The sequence below is a fragment of the Lissotriton helveticus genome, chromosome 5_1 (assembly GCF_964261635.1).
Source record: "Lissotriton helveticus chromosome 5_1, aLisHel1.1, whole genome shotgun sequence".
NCBI lineage: Eukaryota > Metazoa > Chordata > Amphibia > Caudata > Salamandridae > Lissotriton > Lissotriton helveticus.
The window spans coordinates 1,320,419,468-1,320,442,055 of record NC_136065.1 but is presented as its reverse complement, the minus strand read 5'-3'; the positions used below and the strand labels follow the sequence as shown (position 1 = coordinate 1,320,442,055).

At 46.6% G+C, this 22,588-nt stretch overlaps 1 protein-coding gene across 1 annotated transcript in view; it reads right to left on the bottom strand.

The window, feature by feature from the left end:
- Nucleotides 1-22,588, bottom strand: part of LOC144753601 (uncharacterized) — a 113,874-nt gene that overhangs the window by 63,719 nt on the left and 27,567 nt on the right. Inside the window, exons 4-5 of the mRNA XM_078641242.1 lie at nt 12,883-12,994; nt 2,193-2,330 (exon numbers count right to left, since the gene is read on the bottom strand). Of these exons, the coding sequence (XP_078497368.1) occupies nt 2,193-2,330; nt 12,883-12,994 (250 nt within the window). The remainder of the gene's footprint in view (nt 1-2,192; nt 2,331-12,882; nt 12,995-22,588) is intronic.

Genomic DNA, 22,588 nt, shown 5'->3' with positions numbered 1-22,588 from the left:
CATTTACATCTGTTACTGTCTAATGGTTGTTTCAGCACACCTATTTTTTACACTAGAATGACGAATGTTCAATAAATGTTTATTGAAAACGCCCATATCGTTTATTCTGTGTATCTCTCTAAAACTGAGTAAGCGCGAGTGACTGAGCGAAAAGTTCTGTACTGTTTCCATGGTCTTGAGAGATCAGGTTTGTCATGCTTGATAGTTGCTAAGAACTATTCTCTCCTTGGTAAGAGGAGTTTCTAGTGGCACTGTAAGCTAGGTGGCATACGGGCTAACATACCCGTTAGGGGTGCTTGTGTGTAGTATACTTGTAAAGCGCACAGCTGCCCCAGCAACGGGGCGTCCCGGCACTGTATAACTCTGGGGAACCCGTCCTGGCTTTCCCTGTGGGATGGTCCCTGCTGGGAGTCCCCAAGGTGGAGCCAGGCATCCCCGGAATTGGTGGGGCCGTTGTGGAGATTAGGCAAGCTAATGCCCAGAGTTGCCGAGTGTGATCCCTGATTAGAGTAAGCACCGAAGTGAGAATTATCGAGTCCGCTGACCAAGGTCCACGACCCTGCCGCGTCGGGAATCGAACCCTGGTCCCGGGCTGACTTCTGCTCTCGGGTCTGCTGCCTCTAACCAGTGAGCCACACTACTCCACTTGGGTTATAATCAGTTTTGCACCAATCCTACTGTGTTTGTTGTCTAAACGCACAGATCTTATATAGTTTTTATAGGAACTACACGACAATGCTCTTCAGTGATTATACATTTTTGTCTCCAGTAGACCCCTCAACTGCTGGATATTGAAGCTCTACACAATGTTAACCTCCTTCCAACAGCATAAAGTTAAAACCCACAGGCCCTGACAAAATCTTTACTTGAAGGCTGGAGGTTATGGTTTTGGGTTGTAGACTTTGTAGGGAAACTGTATACTGTTCCTCTGTGGTAAAACCCATTTAGCCTGCAATGTCAGGGAACCCTTACTTTCACAAGTGCAAGATGACTTAGTAAGCATACATGAGCTACTGTGGTATCCCAATAAGAGGTCTATGTTTTTTTCAAAAGGCATAATGATAGGCTAACGTGCAATACAGGCAGTTGTTAACCTTTCTGCTACATGTCTTATTTTACCTCCTGTTGCACAGCTTCACCTTCCCTTCACAGAGAAGAGTACTTTAGTGTTTTATGTGTCTAATTTTGATTTCAAAAAAGGATTTAAAGCATAGAAGAGACCTATGTACTCACCTCTAGGTTTTTAGCAAGATACAGAAGGTCATCCTGTAAGGAACAAGAGTGACATGTCCAAAAGAAAGGCAAGGACATGATCCCTTACCCTCAAATTAAACAAAAGATTTACTTTGTGGCCAAACCCCCATACTCTCAGCTCAGGAAAATGAATTACAGCCCTAACAACAGCTTTAATTACAAACTCAATTCCACCCAGTTTCGGTTGTACTACTGAATACTGACACCAACAATATTGTGGTACAAGAATATTAAAGGTAAATGCATAGTTGACAAGTATAGATTCACCATTCCAAATTCCACATCTACGTACCTTGAAATAACAAGTGCACCAAAGATATATACATGTTGATTTAGATATAGAAAATCTAGGTTTACTTACCTGTCAATATGTTACTTTCGATATTCTCTCCTCAATATTGTGTCCCATCGACACTTTGCATCGATATTCAAGGGACACACTCTCTAATTTTCTTCTTTTTTATGTAAAACTATTTTTTTTTTAAACAATACGCAACCAAAGACAGTGACAACCATCGGCATAAGCTTATAAAAGACATGTTGTATACATTTTAGGACATTCACTTTTCGACTTGTGATATACAAACCAAAGTAACTTCTTACTTTAACAAACCCCTCCCACAATCGCAAGGACTCAACATAGTATTAGTATGTTCTCTCTCATTTATCTTCGGATAGGCAGGTATTCCTTACCGGCAGACAGAGCATCCCCCTACTCTCGTTCCATCTCCCCCAGATCTTTGTCCATTTGTGGGGGCACCCCTTACTCTCGTAAACCATCCTCTCGCAAACTCTAATTTGAATCTCAGTTCCACCATTTTACAAGATGAGCTATTTACCTGAATTGCTTGGTTTCCATGATCCATTGTGCTCTTGTCCCACATCAAGCCTGAATACTGGAGGCCAGCACATTGGTTTCACCCTTCACATCGACTTACCTGTAGGCATTGGCATTAGGCAGTTGGTTGTAGTTGCCAACGGCTACATTCCCCAAGCAGGCGTATCCAGAGGGTGGTATCATCTGATAAATGGTGACATCTTTTGCTGCTCCACTCCCTGTATCTTTCCATATAGCTCTGAAAAAAGCAAAAGCAATAACGTGAAAATTAATTGCAAACTTTTTTTAGTGACGTGCTTAGAAGTGGAACTTACAGATAAGACACGAGTTTGTGATATAGAATTTCAGTTCCAAGATTTTATCAATTTGGTTAAAGGAAATTTTACACAATCCAAATAGAGACTGCTCAGTGGCAGGGGCTTCATGATTTTGTTGTAAATATCTTTATTGCATTTTGTTACATTAACACAAGGAAACAAGCAAGCAAGCCTCAGGCAACAGCTAACCGTGAGGACATAGCCAGGGCAGCAAAAAAGGATTAACAGTACTGTACAGGGAGCCACAACGACACATGTCAGCAGTACTCACCCGTTACAGCCATTCACATTTAAGCCTCAATGTCAGTGTGACAGATCACAGCATTTGATATCCAGACCCTGGTATTAAATACACTAAGACAAGCTCCATAACACACCACACTTTCTAGTAACCCATGACAATCCCTATTGCCAAAAGCACAACCAGTCGAAAAGGCTTCCAGCCTACGTTAGCCAGTCATCAGACTTATTCTCCAATATGCAATGTTAGATATGGGGTCTCTAGTGTGCAGAGCTATTCACGCTTTACAAGTAGGGTCCACCACTCTACTCAGGGTAAGTCAGATACACACTTTAACTTATCCTGTGCTCACCCTCTGGTAGCTTGGCACAGAGCAGGCAGGCTTAACTTAAGAGGCAATGTGTAATGAATTTGCCAACACACACACAGTAACACAATGAAAACACCACAAAAAGACTTCACACAAGTTTAGGAAAATAGAGAATATTTATCTGAGCATTTTCTATTTTTTATTGGGAGGGCGGAGGAAAGTTCCACTGAGTTTTTTTTTTAACTCCGTGGAACTACGCGGAGTGCCACTATACGTACTCCACCCTGGGTTAGTCTTGCGCATGCAGAGTCTGAGCCATGGGGTTAATTATGCCAAATCTGAGGTGTGCTAGAAGAGTTTGAGGCCTGGGCGCACTGTATGCAGACTGAAGCTTGCTACACACAAACATCCATCCTCATGGAGGCAGAGTCTGAGAGAAGAGACCTGAGGCATGCTATCTAAGATCTGCAGTCACGAGTCTGTCTGCAGTCTGTAAAGTTGTGTTACTAATTTAATTTACTTTAGATGAGCGTGAGGGTGTAATTCTTGATATTTCTATGTTTCCCTTGTCTTCATTGCTTGATTTTGCATGCGAGAACGTGTCACTCATAGTCGTTGAAATGTCACTCATAATTACACTGAAGTTATGAAGATGTCACACATAGCAATCTGAAACCTTGGTAGTTATGTGGATAATCCACGCTCACTGTGAGGAGTTCCACCGGGTCGTAGGCTACAGGATGTTATTGTTCCAGGGCTTTAGGCAGGCCAGACTCTGCCTGCAGTGTCTCGAGCCCTGCAGGCTTCCCTAACACCCTCTGCCCCCAGGTGGCCGTGGCCACCAGAAATTGGTACCGGGCCCAGCCTGCCCTCGCTGTGATGTTAATTAATGTAAATTAAATTTAATATTATAGCGTGTGACTCACCCCTATGGATTTCTCGGCGCTGCAAGTATTTAACAACCCCGGTCCGGCTGAGTCAGAATTGTAAAAGCAGCCCTCTACCAATGCGGCCCCAGAGATCGGCACGTGGTGAAAACTCCAGCCTCCTGCCCATAGCAGTACACCATTACTCCTGAATGAGGTCCGAGCAGACCAAGGCCATCAAAAGGACACAATCAGAGAGAGCAGCTTAGCGTGGTGGCAGTGAGTGTCAGTGCATCAACGAGGCAAGCCAACTCTCTCAGCAGCACAGACACAGCCAGTCAACAGCACTACTACCTGCAGTTTGAGTGACCCACTTCCCAACAACCTGGCTAAAGACTCTCTCTGGACCAGCCTGGCACTGCAGGAGGACACGTTATGGTGGCACAGGTGAGAAGCAACAGTGCACCTAAGTAGTGCAATGGGATGTCTGTGAGTGGCAGAGCGGGGGCAACATATTCTGTATTGTTCAGTAGCACATATCGGGGATTTATGGGCCTTGGAAACAAGGTCGGATTGGGGGGTCGGGCATTGGGCCAGTAGATGAGGCCCAGCAGTTAGTCGGAGTGTTTTTACCCTCAGTGCCTCGTCTGTAAAACCACCTGCCAAGAACACCTCATAAAAACCAAAGCTGCCATAGCATTAGAAAGCTGTCAGCCTGCACTGGCCACTCTTATGCACAGAACGACAATGGACCGTCCTGGTTGTGCATCCTCTAGAGATGCTTGGAGCGATTCTATGTTTGAGGAGGTGTGGGCGGTAGGAGACGAGGTGGAATAAGCAGTTCTGTTGTACCTGTGCCCTAGGTGCTACAAACGTTAATTGGATGGTTAGGAGCATAACACCAGCTTCTTGGGTTTCAAGCAGTCCATAGGAGTGTAACGGCTGAGGCCAAAGGTTTATGTGGGACAGTAGTACCAGTTAAAAACAGTAAAGCGCCTACCAAGTATATTTATCTCCTTAATGTTGGAAGTAAAAACTCTTTTTCAACAGTATGTACAAGAATTCTAAAAGTAATAAAAGTCAGCCATACAGTTGCATTTACATTTTACTCGTTGACTTCATGTTAGATGGAATATCCAGTCCTGTTTCCTAAGAGTATTTTATTTTCCTAGATGTGCTTATCAATATATTTTTCCAAGCAGCTTGATTCTTGTGCAGCGTATCATGTGAGTTGTTCCTAAGCATCAGGGTTGAGGGGGACTGAATGCGCACCAGTTGATGTTCAGGTGCTTTACAACAAACCATACTTTGTGTCAAGGGAAGGTTACACAACCGAGCATGTGCAAAAAAAAAAAAAAAAAAAAATCTGCAAAACTGGAAAAAAAGAGCTCGGATTTAAAAGCATCACTCTCGGCATACACTGATTTTACACAATGTGTGCATTGCAGCGTGTGAACAGCTCACACTGAGTGTGGAAAGAAATGCAGCACATAAATACTCGTTGACAGGAGTTATATCTTTTGCCTTGGGGTGCAAAATACATCTCCATCGAGATCAGGGTGCATCATCCATTTATGGGGGATGTAGTAAGTGCAGGTCTGCATTCGAAAAAAGTGCATCAGGCCAAGACCTGCCCATACAGAGAGTTCAGGAAACACCATTCAGCACATCAGCTCTGGGAAATGTCCCAGAAGAATGATTCTGTCAGTCTGGAGGATGCAGGAAGCACACTCTGGTCACTGAGGACAATGCAAGAAGCACAGTCATGTCAGGAGGGAAAGAAACAGGTCTACTTGGTGCCAGTGGGTGTAGAGGGAGAATGACTGTGGAGAATGGGCAGACTAAAGTCTTGTGTCATTTCTGTATTTATATATATATTTCCTACTTTATTTAGCTTTATTCAGTAAATTGGCAGTTGATATTTACCAGCTGTTTTCCCCCCACCTTTGTATCATAGTTCCCTGCCCCATGGAACTTCTAGAACCTAAGGGAGCGCAGGTTAGAATGTTGTGGGTCTTGTGAGAGTTGATACTGTGTAGTTGAGTTGTTGGTAGCACCTGTTTATGATAATAAATCTTCTTACCAACTTCATATCATGGAGTTCTTTGGATTTCATTTCAACATGAACATATCAATGTTCAAAACCACTGGTGATGCATGATGATTACCGCGTCCCCTATACTAAAGAAGAATCCAAGTATTCACTCTAATCATGTGTTTTTACGTTTGGGATTTTGCAATGTGCTATCCAGTGGTCGACTATACAATCTACTGAAACTGGTGCAGGTTTTCCTCAATAATAACAGCCAAACGATTGTATTATACAGGATACTTGCACATTCGCAGACTGTAATCTATTTATCACCATTCCAGAGTGTAAGCACTCAGGAAAGAAAAGTAATTGTTACATGCAGTCTGTGAGGCGGTAAAAAGTGCTTTCTCCTGCCAATATGTCAATGTTGCTGTACTGTAGTAATAAACTCAAATTTGAACTTTGCAAATAAAAGTATGAACGTGTATTTATTAGTACAGTAGCTCCAAATAGTGTGTAATTGGGACACATTTATTTTTACTGCTAAAGCACAAACAGGGTTACTTTCATGTTGTTCTCATATTGAGTATATATTTAGTGGTTGGCATTATGCTGGAGAGCAAAGCACTTGCCGTACACATTTTGCTGTAGCCTGTTACCCCTTGTAAAAAAATATCCTAGATTGTATATAAACTGAACACGTTGATTTTGGTCCAACCGTATTGTCATGTAACATATCTAGTGTGTTTCCTTTGCACGCTACATTGACATATAACACTTCAGATTAGCTTCCTTTGTAGCTGAGCCTGGACACTAATGTGTCACAAACATAACACTTATCAAACACTTGCACAAGAAGAAATCTGAAGGAACCATTGCACTTCTGAGCAAATTGACCCTAGCAGACACATAGATATGTATGTTATCCCCGTGACCGAGTGACCTCATCAAGATTCTATTGGTAGGATCAATAGAAGAACTGACATATAGTGATGTGCCATGCATTCCAGTATAAAAGATTGGCCTCTAGATGTATAGGAGTAAATTCACAATGCAACTAACAATATTGAGTTTGACATAGTAAATTAATGTGGCTTTTCAGCATTTTTATGCAAACTAAACAATTCAGACAGATCTCAGAGTCATGTGTGCATCGTGGTAACTGATAAAATAGAGCAAGAAATCCATTATTAAGAAGATAATGTTAAAAATAAGACAAGAACCACATACAAAAATATTTGCTTACCCACTGATGCCAGTGGTATAAAGCTGATTTGTTCTGTTTTTAAACTACTTGGTAGTAGACAACATTGGCTTGCAAACTGAAAGTTCCAAGCTGTTTGTTTCACAGAGGTCTACCTAGCAACATATTGACCTTGCTAGCCCTGCGTTAGACCCGAAAGCCTTAGGATGGTCTTCCCCCAAACTTTTTGCTTTCCCCCTCCCCTTTTCTGACTTTGGTTTTGCTGGTATTAAGACTCTGTGCACTTTACATCTCATAAACAGTGCTCAAGTGCTTGTGCTTTCTCACCTAAACATGGTAGTATTGGCCCATACCAAATTGGCATATTTAATACAGTGCTTGATTTGTAAAAAACATAAGTGCCGGGGCTCTAGCCAGGAGGACCCTGCAGCTTGCGCCACATACTGCCCCTGCCATGCTGCCAATGATAGTAACAACACAACTGCTAACCATCACACTCCTACAAGTGTAACAGTTCAGACCCCAAAGCTATAGGAATGGCTTTGATGGCAGGTAATTGTAATTTTTAATGTATATTGAATTAATAATTCGCTGTTGTTGTGGTTATCTCTTAATTAGCCAGAAAGCGCCGCCTTGTAGCAGACAGTTAAAAGCACTGGTGGCAAACACTGGAAACCACCTGCTCAAATTAAGCCATGCTTATAAATCCCTAGTAAAGTGCACTACATGTGCCAAGGAACTATAAAGTAAATGCTACATGTGGGCCTGCAGCACTGCTTATGCCCTCCACTTAAATAACACTTGAACCATGTCTAGGGCCTGCCATTGCTGAGCCTGTGTGTGCATTATCCAGTTCCACTTCTACCAGGCACAATAAACCTTTGACTAGGCCCAAACCTTCCCTTCTTATACATATAAGTCACCCCTAAAGTAGGCCCTGCACAACTGATAGGGCAGGGTGCACTGTATTTAAAAGGCAGGCTATGTACTTTTACGTTTTACATATCCTGGTAGGTGAAAACCCTCAAATTCATTTACCATAACTGTAAGGCCTATCTCTCAAATGATAACATTAGGATAACATTATCACATTTTACAAGTTTTATTTCCAATTGGGAAAAGATAGATCATTCACATCTGGTGTCCCTGAAATCACAATCCAAAATCGAAACTTACGGTGAAATCAAATTTAAATTGTAATTCTGAAAAGACCACTTCTAGAACATTTCTAGCCGGCTATTATGAACGCTGCCACTAATTTAAGCAGACTCTGACCAAGCTAACTAATAAGATGGTCAACATCATTTATCCTAACTTTTCTATTTCTGTCTGTTGCTATTGACTGGTGCAATCTGCATAACTAATTGCAAATTGATTATCGCTTTAGAATTTGCTTTGATGTCATGTTATTTGTGAAGTGTTTTGCTTTCTGTCATTCAAATATTTATGAAAATATGAAAAAATTAAGAATAATCATTAATACATGATGTTGACCATCTTATTAGATAGCTTGGTCAGAGTCTGCTTAAATTAGTGGCAGCGTTCGAAATAGCCGGCTAGAAACCTTTGTATGTTTAGTAGTTACCGGTCCATTCTAGCCGAGTGAAGGGCCTAACGCTTGTTTATATAACTTCTAGAAAGTTGGCATTTTCTCGATTTAGCCATTTGGTGCCTGTAGCCTGCCTCTGCTCACATGACTGAGTGCAATTGGCAGTTGGGCTTTGTGTATTCCTCCTAGACAGCCACACCCATTGGGAGCTTAGGTGTGTCACAATGGGCCACCTCTGGCATGATGGGATGTAGGATCTGGGCACAGCCTCACTTACACTGGAATAGGCTGTGTTCTGTCCACGCACAAAGGGCTGCATACCCCCTGTCGTAAGCCAGGCCTGGAAGGGAGGACCTCTGTGCACTTCAAAGGCATGTATTTAAAGCCTCCCCATTTCAAGGGCACCACTTGTTATAAGTACTGGACCTCAGACACCACCACTTCACAACACGTCTGGACCTGTGGAAACTCTGCCAGGAAGAAGAGTTGTTGTATTGCGGAAAGACTGCAACTCTGCTGGAGTGCACTCTGCTGGACTCCTGCTCTGCTGTACTGATCTGGGGCCTGCTACCCTCTTGCCCGGGTGGGAAGTACTGGACCTGCATCTTTTGATCCAAGAACCCAGAAGGGCTCCAAAGGCTAGTTGGCTGGCCTCCTTATCAGAAGCCTCAGGGACATAACAGGCTTCAAATACCTGAACCCGGACTCTGCCAGATGTGAGTCTACCCTGCCAGGTGGTGTCTCCCCAGAAGTCCTGGACCCTTGGAAGTGCACTTAAGGTGCTTGCCAGTGGAACTGGTGGATCTTCTCTGCTGAGTTGCGCATCTCCGAGCAGAACTGATGCATCTCCTCAGCTGAGTGTCACATCCCTGAACAGAACCGATGCATCGCTGATGCTGCATGGATTGACTCTTCGCAAAAGACTTTGCATCGCTGCCACCACCTGCATCTTGGGACCGACACATTGCCTTTGAAACTACTGCTGCGCAACACTTTCATCAGTGCAAGCTCCTTGCATCTCTCATTGACGGCAGCCTTGACGATGAAGCTGAAAACGTGCATCGCAGCTTCACTGCTCATTGGAACCGATGCATGACCTCTGCTGCTTCTCGCATTCTCAACACCGTACTTTGCATTGTAAGCCCTCTCAACATGATCCTTGCCATCAAGGCAGCCGGACTTCGCACTGCAGCCTTGTTGCGTTTCAGAACCAACGCATCGCCTCAGTTGCACGACGCATCTTCGACGCAGACTCATGCCAAGCTCCGCAACCAGAATTTAAGATACTATGTTCAGCTGGCCTTACTGGGTCTCTGTGGCCAGCCCACACTGCATTGCAGTCAGCCTGAACATATGACTTTGTCCTAGTCCGATGCAACCAGATATCCCAAATAGCACTTTGTGCTTTTTGGTGCTATTTTTCACCATAAATGTAAAAAATCAGCATAAATCGGTTCTACTAATTGGATTATTGGCATTTTGGTCTTGTTTTGTTTAATCAGTGGCGTCACAAGGCGGGTGCGGGGGGTGCGGACCGAACCGCGTGTCACCCCATCATGGGGTGACACCAATCTGGTTAGTTATGCTGGCTGGCTCGGGCGCTGACTTGGGGTGGGGGCACCATGTTCAACGCTTTAAAAGCACCAGATGCCGCATACTTTGTCCCTGCAATAAAAATGACAACTCCAGTGAATAATGTTCTTCCTGGAGAGAGTCTGGAGCCTTTTCTACTGAAAGTATTGACAGATCGTAGGTCAGAGGTTTAACATGGCTGCTGCAAAGTGCGTATCCCATTAACATCACAAAGTGCATATAATAAAAAAATAGGTCAATGGGTTACCAGTTTGGTCTGAGATCCTTTTCTTACTTTCAGTTTATAAGTTACAATCTTATTATAGAGCAGTGAGCTATTAACTGCCATCACAAGCTGCATGCAAACTGCAAGGAAAATATTAAAGCAATATCATTTTTGCCCAGACTTTCGTTGTCCTAATATTGCAAATGGGTGTCATTTGGGTAAAAATCACTACTTTTTATTAATGAAAACCCCTAACAATGGTGTTAAATTTTAAATTCTGAATTTGTGCTTTTCCAGTCCAAGGACTCTTAAACTATACTGCCTACCAGTATAGATGACATGTGACTCCTACTCCTTGTAGGTCTCTGTCTTATGTAACATTTCCTATATACTGATTTTCACAGCGATGATTGTTCCTGTGCAATGCATGTGTGATGTAAAAAATGTTGACATCTTAAACTGGCATGAGTGGTGCTATAAAACGAAATGAATCTAAGAGATAGTGGTTATGGAGACTTGAGGGGCACTATCAAATGGTGGAAGTTAGGGAATCTGTGGTAAAGGTGGTCATTGGGGGGGCGCAAACAAACATTGTCGCACAGGGCGCCACCAGTGCTAAAGCCGGCCCTGGTTAGAAATGTGGCAGTGCAGGCACACAATCAGATTCAGATCGCGGCAATCGCATTACTCCCAGACAGGGATGTATGTCATTACAATGTGGGCTTTACACCGCGCTACCATTACGACGCAGCTTTCACAACGCAAGTCGTTACAACGACTTGCGCTGGAGGCGCTGGATTTAGGAATAGTATGATTTACTATTCCAACTCCAGCCCACGTAACAGTAGGGAAGGTGTTGGAACAGTAAATCAATCTATTCCTTAGAATATAGCGCCATCCAGCGCGTCGTAATGGTAACGTGGTGTAAAGCCCGCGTTGTAATGGCTGTTTCCCCCCAGACAGTCCCCAAGGCCCGCCCAAGAAGAGACAGACAGTCACACACACAGTGCTATTAAAAAGGAGAGCTTCATCTTTGAAAAGACGTCTCTAGGAGCGATCTCTAATCATGATTTATTTCAGAGCTGGTGTTCGCTACATTATTTATGTGTGACTGCACGAAATGTTCCAAAAAAACAAGCTCTCTTGCTTTGGCTCTTTCTTAGAAGGTTTCCCACTGATCTGTTAAACGTGGTACTGGTACAAGAAAAAAGGGAAGTCTAAAAACAATGATTTTCCATTTTAATTCCCATTGGAAACTGTTCTCTGATACTGAAAAAAACAACTTGGATGAAGTTAGGATTTTACTCAGAAGGAATGCTATTACTTATGGTAAATCTGTTTAGCAAGTTTAAAAAATATATGTTGAAATAAGTCCTTGGTGTGCTTATGAAGGGGTAAATTTTTCAGAAAAGGTAGTGGTATCTGGACCGTTATGCACTAAAAATAAAAAATTACTTGCTGAGGGAGCATTTTTTTCCAGTCAGTCAATGGGGTACTGCAAAACCTGGTATGGTACTGCCGTGATTGACGTTCTGATTGGCCAGCCGTAACTTTTCATGAAAATGCTGTGGTGGTCATGTCAGTACTCTGGGAATTTGCCATCTGTGTCCACTGGCGGACTCGGAGCGGAGGAGGTCTATGCGGTAAGTCGTGAGGGGGTGACACCATGAGTTACCCGCACCGGGTGACACCAACCCTAGTGACACCACTGTGTTTAATAAAATAAAATCTGAGCTTTTTTTCTAACCTGGTGTGGAATTATTTTGTGTGGTGTTTTTACTGTTTTAATGTTTAAAGTGTTGCACAAATACTTTACACACAGCCTCTAAGTTAAGCTTGGCTGCTCTGTGCCAAGCTACCAGAGGAGGAGCACAGGTTAATTTAGGGTTTGGCTGCCACGTACCCTGACTAGGACTGTGTTTGTTGCTTGGTTAGGGCTTACACCCCAATTTCTAACACCACTTGTTGAAAGATGGAGTATGGCATGTTTCCATGAAGTAAATGATCTGCAGAGACAAACGTCACCATTCTTCGTGCTTGCCATTGTCTCTTTATGCAGGTGGTTGCAGATATTGGACACTGGAATACTTTTCAAACCGGGGCTTCATGTTCATCATCAGAATTTGAGCAAGAGCTTGAGAGGGGAAAGAGAGTAAAGAATGAGGAGAAAGAGAAAGATAAGAAAACTGGCATTTGGAGAAAAAAGGGGTGAAAATGTGGGATTAGAGGCATTAAGTGAATGGCGTTGGAAGAAAGAGCCATGGGGCAGGTTCAAGACAAGCAGCCTTGGTATTCAGCAACCTTGGCTTTCGTAAAGCAACATCTGCTGATGGCGCTTTGGAACCTCAATTATTTCTGGTTTCACAACTTAAGTGCGGGTGCACACTTGATAACATCTTTGCTTTTTAGGGACCAAAGCTCACCGCATGTAAAGTCTAATTTTTGCTGTTCTGAAGGAAAAAAGGGGTAATACCTGAAACTGGAAGGTGGTTGGACCATCCCATTCCCAACATCCTTCACTATGACGGCAGCATTCGGAGGAGGTGAATGGTTGTCAACGGCAGTGTCACCGACTGGATAGAAACCTAGAACGTGGTAAAAACAGGAGGGATATGGTTAGCGGAAGCAAAAAATACTAGGCTGAGTTTAAGCTCAGAACGAGGTATGGTAAAATTATTATATTAGCATTGTGCTTGTAAAATAAGGAATACCCTGGATTCGAGAGCTTGTGAAGGCCATTCTCTGACTGAGTAAAGAAGGGCATCACAGATCTTCAAAAAACACGAGGATGCTTCTCTTTAGGAAATGTTACAGCATTTATTGAATCTCGAGACCTGTTTTGTATCTCACCTCTTGGTTGTATCTGACTATTTATATTGTGAGCATTTATATTTACTGTTTTTATTCCTTTGCTCAAACCTATATCTGGGACATTTGGTCCACGTGAGCTGTGACATGCATATTGGGCAGCACTGGAGCCACACAAATCGATGGATACACATATAAATCGTTGCACATAATCGAGTTTCCACAGATTCAGATAAAATAACCTTTCATCTTCCATCCACCCTGTGATCCTAGCAATTGGCTGGGACTATTTGGAGAGTCTTTCTCTGAGGCAGAAGCATGCTGTTGAGGAGGGCTGTGAAGAGAGGACGTTTGTAATAAAGCAAGCTTTAAGTAAAGCCAAAGGGGGTGTGGGTTCTACAACACATAGATAAGCGTTTATTAGTAAGATGCTGTAATTTCCCTAGGGCAAGTGAGTCACTGGCCTGATATGCAGTGCCTTATTTGTAAAATATGAAGTGCAGGTGTTCAAATTTTTTGGGGAGGCCACACCTACTTTTCTCCGGCTCCACCCATTTCCTCCACTGGCTCTACCCACTTACTCTATTAGCTCTACCCACATCCTCAACTGGTACCGCTAAAAGTCAGATGTAATACGAGGAAAAAACACCTTTTAGTAATATTTCAGGGAAAGGGTGGAAACAGTAACATGACTATTGCAACGATGACAGCGTAAAAAAACCAAACCTGTGTGCACTGGAGTGAGTGTGATGCCGAGGCATATACATGCATTAAGTAGAGGGGCAGGGGCTGCTGCAGTAATATATAATATTATACTAAGAGGCATCGGGTGAAGTGCAACAAACAAGAAATAAGGACATGCTAACAACTGTGGACCAACAGCACTACTGTAACGTACCGGAACATTAAGCAGACTGTCTCGAGAGTACAGTAACCATAACTTCCCCATCCCAAGTTTCACATCAGACCCGTCCCTCCCCCACCCAGACAAATGAGTAGCTTACTAATGTGTTATGATCTGCAAATTGCTGCTCTCCATGTACAATGTAGCCTGTGTCTCCCTCTGACCCCCACCCCGGGCACCCCCAGCACACACCCTGTCCCGGGACTGTCATCTGAAAGCAATTGTACTTCACTGTCCTCTGCTCCTGAGGGCTGAGCGGACTTGGACACAGCTTCGGCTTGCCCCGGTGCTGCATAATGGAATGCAGATAGCCGGGAATGAGGTGCATCGGCAGAGCTATCATTTGGACTCAAGACGGGAATATCCAGGGCGAGGCACCAGGAATTCACGGTTAAGGCGAATAGGCAGAGCACTGTATGTGGAATCTAGTAATGGAATACACTGAGGGTCTCTGGGAAATTGGTGGGTCTAAGCTTGGACACTAAGATGATGAGGCAGAGCAGACAAGAAGTGGGGGGCACCGGCAGGTCTGTGTGTAGTTTCCAGATTGGAAAAGAGTGCTTTGGGGCAAAGACTGAGGTGCATTGGAGCGCAATGCTTGATCGTCAGTGGCAATTTAACGGTGAAAGGAGTCTGCGAGCACCGTGTGTGTAGCCAGTACTGAGTTAGAGGGGGTAGGGTGGGGAAGAGGGTCGCTGTAAACATGACTGTCTGAGGTATTCTGTTACCCGTGCTGAGTGTAGATCCAGTGCGCTAGTAGGAAGGAGTGCTGTTATCGGTGATTGGTAGAAATGTGTATGGAAACAGTTCTGGAATGAAGATGCTGAAGGCTACAAAGAAGTACTCCGGCAGTTGTGCATGACTTTCAGAAAAAAAAATCAGGTGGGAAAGGGAGATGTTTGGGTGCACTTATAGAAAGAACTAGGGGTGGGTATCAAGAGAAATGGCACGCCAGTCACTTCTGTGGTGAAGGCGAATTGTTTAACTATTCCATAAATTGTCAAGAGTGGCGGGATATGTACCTAGAATCCAACATTGCATGTTTGGGGCAGCTTAAAGGCTACCTGTAGGAGTTTGCTGTAAAACCCCCTTTGGAGCTGCTGTATGCCATGCAACACGTGCAGGGTCATCTCTGCATCATCATACCCTGCCCACATGAATAAGTTGTCTGATTGCATGGGGGCTGGTGTAGCCATGTCCCTGCAGCCCTGGTGGTGCAGTAGGGACACGCACTTCAACCAAGAGCCTATGGATGCTTAGTTAGCAGGGCATCAAGAGCCCGCGGGATGTCAGGGTATCCTAGCCTTAGGGTTTTAGGGCTCAGTCCTCCCGCGGTTGCGTCCACTTCTTTTGTCCCTGGGCTCCCTCAGCCCAGGTCCTTGCCTCTTTCCCAGCCCCTGGGTTGAGGGTCTCTTCCTGCTTCAAGGGTCTCTCGCTCAGTTCCCCGGGGGCTCTCGCCTAGAACTGCAGCTGCTCCCGGTGTACTCCTCTTGTTTCGAGGGCTCTGCCCAGCCTTCTTGTAGATTAAATCTCTCAACCGCTCTTGCGCAGCTCTCCTTCAACCCTTCTTGTCCCGGGGAGACTCAAACGGCCGCAGCCAGCCTGATTCAGGGCTCTCTCGCAACACTCTTGTCCACAGGGCTGGGTCCTGACCCCTATGGCTGCAGACTTCCTTTAATTCCTGATTAGGGCTGGTGCTGCTTGCTACCACAGTACTGGCTGATCGATGCCTGCCCTCAACGTCGTCGTCGGGTTGGGCTGACTTGAAAGACGAAGACTCGTGGTTATGCTGGGGCGTGGCAATCTGAAAAAAATCTGCGCACAGCCCCTAACACCGCAGAACCAAAATCCAGCCCAAATCAGTGTGTCCCGTGGCCCGCCTGCTGGCAAGTGGCAACACTGACTGAACTAAGGGCCGCGGCCACCTTCAACATATTATATTTATTAATTCATATCAATGTCGGGCGTGGCCACGCAAGCGACCAAGATGGCTGCTTGTTGCTGAAGCTCCGTCTGCCGGACCAGCTTGTAGACCTTATCCCCATAGCTGCATACATTAAATGCCCCATACTCGACAGCGCCGGAGAGCTGAAGCTGATCGGAAAAGTGTGCTGACTCTGGGGCCGAGGAGTGCATCCACCGCAGAGATATGATTCTGGCGAACTGAGGAGCGGAGAGGAAGCATGCAGGACCCTGAGCGCTTCAGGCTGATTAGTGCCGCAGGACGAGGAACCGAACATCAGGAGCCGGGGGTGATCTGAGGCCCGCTGCTGCGGTGGGGAGGCGGATAGCAGAGCGGCAGTGGAGATTTCCCCTGCCCGCTACGGCACGATATTTGAACAGAGTGTGGTCGTGCCTCATCGCGGCAGGCCTGCAGGTGAACGGCCATCACTCTCTGAGACCTCGCAGGGACAGGGCCCGCGGTGAACCTGCGAGACACCCATCCAGCGGCAGCACGGCGTGAGAGATGGGGGGCGCCTAACTGCTAGCTGCCCACCGAGTGCCACGACCGACCTCCATGCGACACAGCCTCTTCCCCTAACAGCCGGGACACTTGCAAACTAGCAGGCACAGAGACGCCCCCGGCTCCCTGAGTAGTTCGGGGCCTGCAGTCGCCCGCGCCTTGAACTCTGGCACCAGTGACGTTGCATACATCCACTGGGGCCCTACCCTCTGGCTGCACCTGCCCCACCTACTGATGCTAGGCTCCTGCGCATCTCCTGCAAGGGCACACATCCTCCCTACACTAGCACCAGATTAGAGTGCCGCCTGGCCCCTGGAAGAGGGCCTACCATTTGCAAGGGCAGCAACATAAACTTGGGATCCGGGCCCTCCTGATAACTGGCTTCCCACTGCTTCACCTCAGGCGACGACCCTGTGATCTGGGGAGACGCCCAGGCTACAATGAGGGGCCTGCACCCTCCTGCACACACTGCTTGGGAGCTGCCACCAACCACGCTGAGAGCGGCTCGGGTTACGGCGCTTCCCCGCTGCTTGCTGGTTTTTCTCCCAGAGCCCAATTCGACAAATGCTTAGTACCTAGCGGTACTGGACTGCTCCACGGTTCGCCTGCGCTGCGGCCCCGCGGAATGGGCCGAAAGGATCCTAAACAGAAGACCCTGTCTTTTGAGAAAATCGCAGACAAGGCCTCTGAAAAAAGGCTCTGGAATGGCGGAGAGGCCCAATCAAGGAGGCCATCCCAGACCCATCATTGCCTGTGTTATGAACTTCAGAGACCGTGACACAGCATTGCGCCGCACCACGGAACGTGGGACAACACCTGGCAGGGTTATAAACTATCTCTTTATGCAGCCTTCACTCTAATGGTGCAGGAGGCCCGCTGGAAGTACAATGGGGTGAAGGCAGCCCTCCGGAACCCGGGTTCAAAATATGGCATGTTATACCCTGCTAGGTTGAAGGTAGATGTGGGCGGCAGAGCCCGCATATTTGACACTCCTACTGAGGCCCAATAATTCTGTCATATGTATAAACAAAATAATAATCGGTCGGAGCTGGGGGGTGCCTTCTCCGCCGCGCAGCAGTTCAGATGCAAGTGTCAATCTTTTCTCTAGTTCTGCTACTGGATAACTTTGCAGTGATGGTCATACATAACTTATATGCAAATGAATGGGGATAATGTACTTGATACTACTGTTATGCTTCAGGTAGGTGGTCAACAGACGTGGCGTTGCACCCCTCATGGTGTATACCTGGAATTTGTATTTGTTTTCTAGGATGTACCCTTCTATGGGATTTCATCTCAATGTAAAGTTAATTGGTACTTCATGTTCTGCTTTTCATTATGGTTTTGCGTTGCTTTGGGTCTAGAGAGGTTGGGTGGGGCATGGGGGAGGGTCATTTCCTATTCGTTGAATGTTTCAAGAGGTTTATCAGTCATGGTCACTGTCACAGTTCCCTGTTATTCATTCTTACTTGTCTACACTATGTTCGACACGTACACTAGATGACCCAGCTAGGAAATGTTGAAGGTCCCTCTGGCCTGTCCTTAATGTCCGGGAATGTTCGAGGTCTAAATGGCAACCGCAAACTAAGACAGGTGGTCCACTATCTATTAAGACACAACGTTAACATTGCATATTTGCAGGAAACGCACTTACCCAAATCAGACATGGCCCACTTTGCTGCTTGTTGGGGGGCACATAGGTATTTTGCCAACTATTGCAGCTATGCAAGGGGCGCAGCCATCCTTATACATAAGAGGGTCCCTGTTTGCCTCAGCTCTGTGGTTGAGGATGATGAGGGCAGATACATCATTGTCACAGGTATGCTCATGGAGCATTGCACGGCGCTGGTGTGTGTATATGGCCGAACACAGACTCCCCTGGTTTTTTTCATTCACTATCTGCCCACTCGACGAGTTTAGAACCTTGCTTTCTCTTGATTGGGGGGGACTTCAATCTACTTCTTAACCCTAGCCTGGACAGCACAGCCACTTCTCCAGGCACCAAACCTAGAGCACAACACGCTTGACTTGATCTGTGCAAGCAGCTCACTCTGCTAGATATTTGGCGACAACGTAATTCTGCACATATGGAGTACACTCATTATTCTGGTCAACACAACTTGTGGAGCAGGATAGATTTTTGGCTAGTATCCCCCGGTGTCGCGGGCTGGTTCCGGTCGCTGGTGAAGCTGCCAAGGACCTATTCTGACCATTCCCCGGTACGACTGCACCTTGGAGTACCTTGTCCAGAGGGATATGAGTGACAGTGGAGATTGTATAACACATGAAACACAGGGGGTCTACCAGCCAAATTTAGAGGCTGCACTGTCGATACTGAGTCCACAGGATCTCAAAATATCTTTATCACACACAAACAACGTATTAATAAGAAAAAAGGAGGAGAAAAAAGGTGAACACTACATGCATAGAGGAGACCGGTACACCATCGATTATTCGTATATGGCTGATTAATCCACAACAGATTGTGAAGGGTTTCCATCAAAATAGACTCAATGATCAGTCCTATCATTTGGCCAAACCCTGGTGCAAATGAGGCTGGTCCCCTGATCAGTGGGACACTCAGCTCCGCACCTTATTGTTGTATTAGGATTTGGTCCACCAAATACACAAACCGTCCATGATGACTGATCTTTTAATGGTAAAATGGAAAGAACTAGTGCAACAAACAATGAGTGATTTAAAACAGGATGGAATGTCCTCCTTCTAACTACTTTATTCTGCGGACCAGACACGCCTCCTAATTAAAAAATAGAACAGTGCAAGAAAAGACAGTAGCAAATATCTGTAAGATTCGGTATTTACCGATTCGGTATTTACAGAATCGGTAAAAATACCGAATTGCTAAGGGGGACAGGGTGTCACTTTGACACCCTGTTGCACCCCTGTAACTGGCTTTTGCGCCATGTGGCACACAGGGCATGTCTGTGTGCCACGTGGCACAGGTGTACATGCACAGACGTGCATGCACACATGAATTCGTAATTTACCATGCAATTGTATTGCATGGTAAATACCGAATTCTTAAGGCCCTGTAGCACTGTTAGAAGTGCTACCTACATCTCGAAATACATATTCGGTAATTTTACCGAATGGTAATTTTACCGAATCGGTAAACTTTACAGAATCGGTAAATTTATCGATTCTGTAATTTTAACGATTCGGTAAAATTACAGATTCGGTAAAATTACCGAATATGTCCGTTTTTTGTGCCCCTACATCTCCATAGCCCTTTACCGGTCGGAAACGGCCAAAAATCCGTATTTTCGGCAGATTCCGTCCGGTAAAGGGCTACCTACATCTGGCCCTAAGTCTCACAGCCGCAACACTGTTAACCGCTGTGACTCACTCAGGTGACGAAAACAACAAGGTGCGGCCTAATAATGGGCGAAATTTGCAAATTCGCGGTCCGCGAATTCGTGCGAAATTGCAAAAAAAGTCCGCGAGTTCGCGAATTTTCCTGCGAACTCGCGGATTTTTGTGCCATTTGCAAAAATATGTGACCACGTGTGCCTGTAACTTTGCCAGCGCGCCAAAAGGCGCCAAGGTCCCTTGAGTGAGCTGGCCATTATAGTGGGGACGGGCGGGAAGACCTTTCATACCGCTAGTGTGTGGTGGAAGGGGCCAAACGGGCGGGGCTTCTATGCAAGTTCACATGCATCTTGTTTATAAAGGGTCAGAGACCGAGCAGAGCAGCAGATGAGGAGAAAGCAGCCTCCTGGTCACAGGAGCTACACGGGGATGGTGCTCGGGAAACTCATGGATGCAAAAATACGTTTGGCACAGAACCCCAGAATCCTTCAGATGTCCAAGATAGCTCTGCTGCGCATTTGGGTACAAAGCCATTCTGATCCTGCTCAGTGGGTTCAGGCGCATGCAGCTGCTGCTGCTGGACAATGTCCCATCTCATACTAAACTGCCCGTACAAGCATATGCTGGCGCTGGGCTGTAGGGTGCAGTGGCATGCGGGTGCTCCATGCCTGGTACATGCGCATACCGGTGCCAGGGGGGACACGTGTTTATTGGTGCTGTGTAGCAAGTTATGACTTTACATTTTGACTGCACCAGACGGTGGTACCACCTACACGAATCAGGAGCATCCAGGCACCAGAATTCTTGGTGCAAGAGCATAATGGTGCTGTGCGGTACGGGTATATATGTACTGGGGGCAGGGGGACACTTAGCACAATGTGTGCTCACACCCAGAGGGCTCCCAGGCAATTGAGCACAAATGATTTTCAAACTGAGAGGGCTCCAGGGCAGTTCAGCAGCACGGGGGCTCACACCCACTGGGGCCCGGGGCAGTTCAGTAGTGCGTGGGCTCACAACCCCTGGGCAGCTCAGCAGCACAGGAGCTCACACCCACAGGGCTCCCGGGCAGTTTAGCAGCGCCACCCTCTAGTTCATCACTGCCACCGTCTGGTTCATCACTGCCACCCTCTGGTTTACCACTGCCACCCTCTGGTTCGTCACTGCCAACCTCTGGTTCACCACTGCCACCCTCTGGTTCACCACTGTCACCCTCTGGTTCACCACTGTCACCCTCTGGTTCATCACTGCCACCCTCTGGTTCATCACTGCCACCCTCTGGTTCACCACTACCACCCTCTGGTTCAAAACTGTCACCCTCTGGTTCATCACTGCCACCCTCTGGTTCACCACTGCCACCCTCTGGTTCATCACTGCCACCCTCTGGTTCATCACTGCCACCCTCTGGTTCATCACTGCCACCCTCTGGTTCACCACTACCACCCTCTGGTTCTTCGCTGTCACCCTCTGGTTCATCACTTCCACCCTCTGGTTCACCACTGCCACCCTCTGGTTCATCACTGCCACCCTCTGGTTCACCACTGCCACCCTCTGGTTCACCACTGCCACCCTCTGGTTCACCACTGCCACCCTTTGGTTCACCACTGTCACCTTCTGGTTCATCACTGCCACCCTCTGGTTCATCACTGCCACCCTCTGGTTCATCACTGCCACCCTCTGGTTCACCACTACCACCCTCTGGTTCTTCGCTGTCACCCTCTGGTTCATCACTTCCACCCTCTGGTTCACCACTGCCACCTTCTGGTTCATCACTGTCACCCTCTGGTTCATCACTGCCACCCTCTGGTTCACCACTTCCACCCTCTGGTTCATCACTGTCACCCTCTGGTTCATCACTGCCACCCTCTGGTTCATCACTGCCACCCTCTGGTTCATCACAGCACCCTCTGGTTCACCACTGCCACCCTCTGGTTCATCACTGCCACCCTCTGGTTCATCACAGCACCCTCTATTTCACCACTGCCACCGTCTGGTTCACCACTGACACCCTCTGGTTCACCACTGCCACCATCTGGTTAATCAAAGCACCCTCTGGTTTACCACTGTCACCCTCTGGTTCACCACTGCCACCCTCTGGTTCATCACTGACATCCTCTGATTCACCACTGCCACCCTCTGGTTCATCACTGCCACCCTCTGGTTCACCACTGCCACCCTCTGGTTCATCACTGCCACCCTCTGGTTCATCACTGCCCCCCTGTGGTTCATCACTGCCACCCTCTGGTTCACCACTGCCACCCTCTGGTTCACCCCTGCCACCATCTGGTTCACCACTGCCACCCTCTGGTTCACCACTGCCACCCTCTGGTTCATCACTGCCACCCCCTCTGGTTCACCCCTGCCACCCTCTGGTTCACCACTGCCACCCTCTGGTTCACCACTGCCACCCTCTGGTTCATCGCAGCACCCTCTGGTTCACAAGTGCACCTTCTGGTTCATCACAGCACCCTTTGGTTAACCACTGTAGATTATGGGGAGAATGCACACCTGCCCAGCCTCAACCGGGGGCTGGTTAATGTGTTACTGAATTTGAGCTTCAGGTCCGGCACCTGCTTCCTTATCTGTAAGTGCTTCCTGTTCTGGTTTAAGTTTTGTGACAGCCTGGAGCATTGTGCCATACTTGTAACTATTCTCTGACCCTCCTTCGAGGGTCAG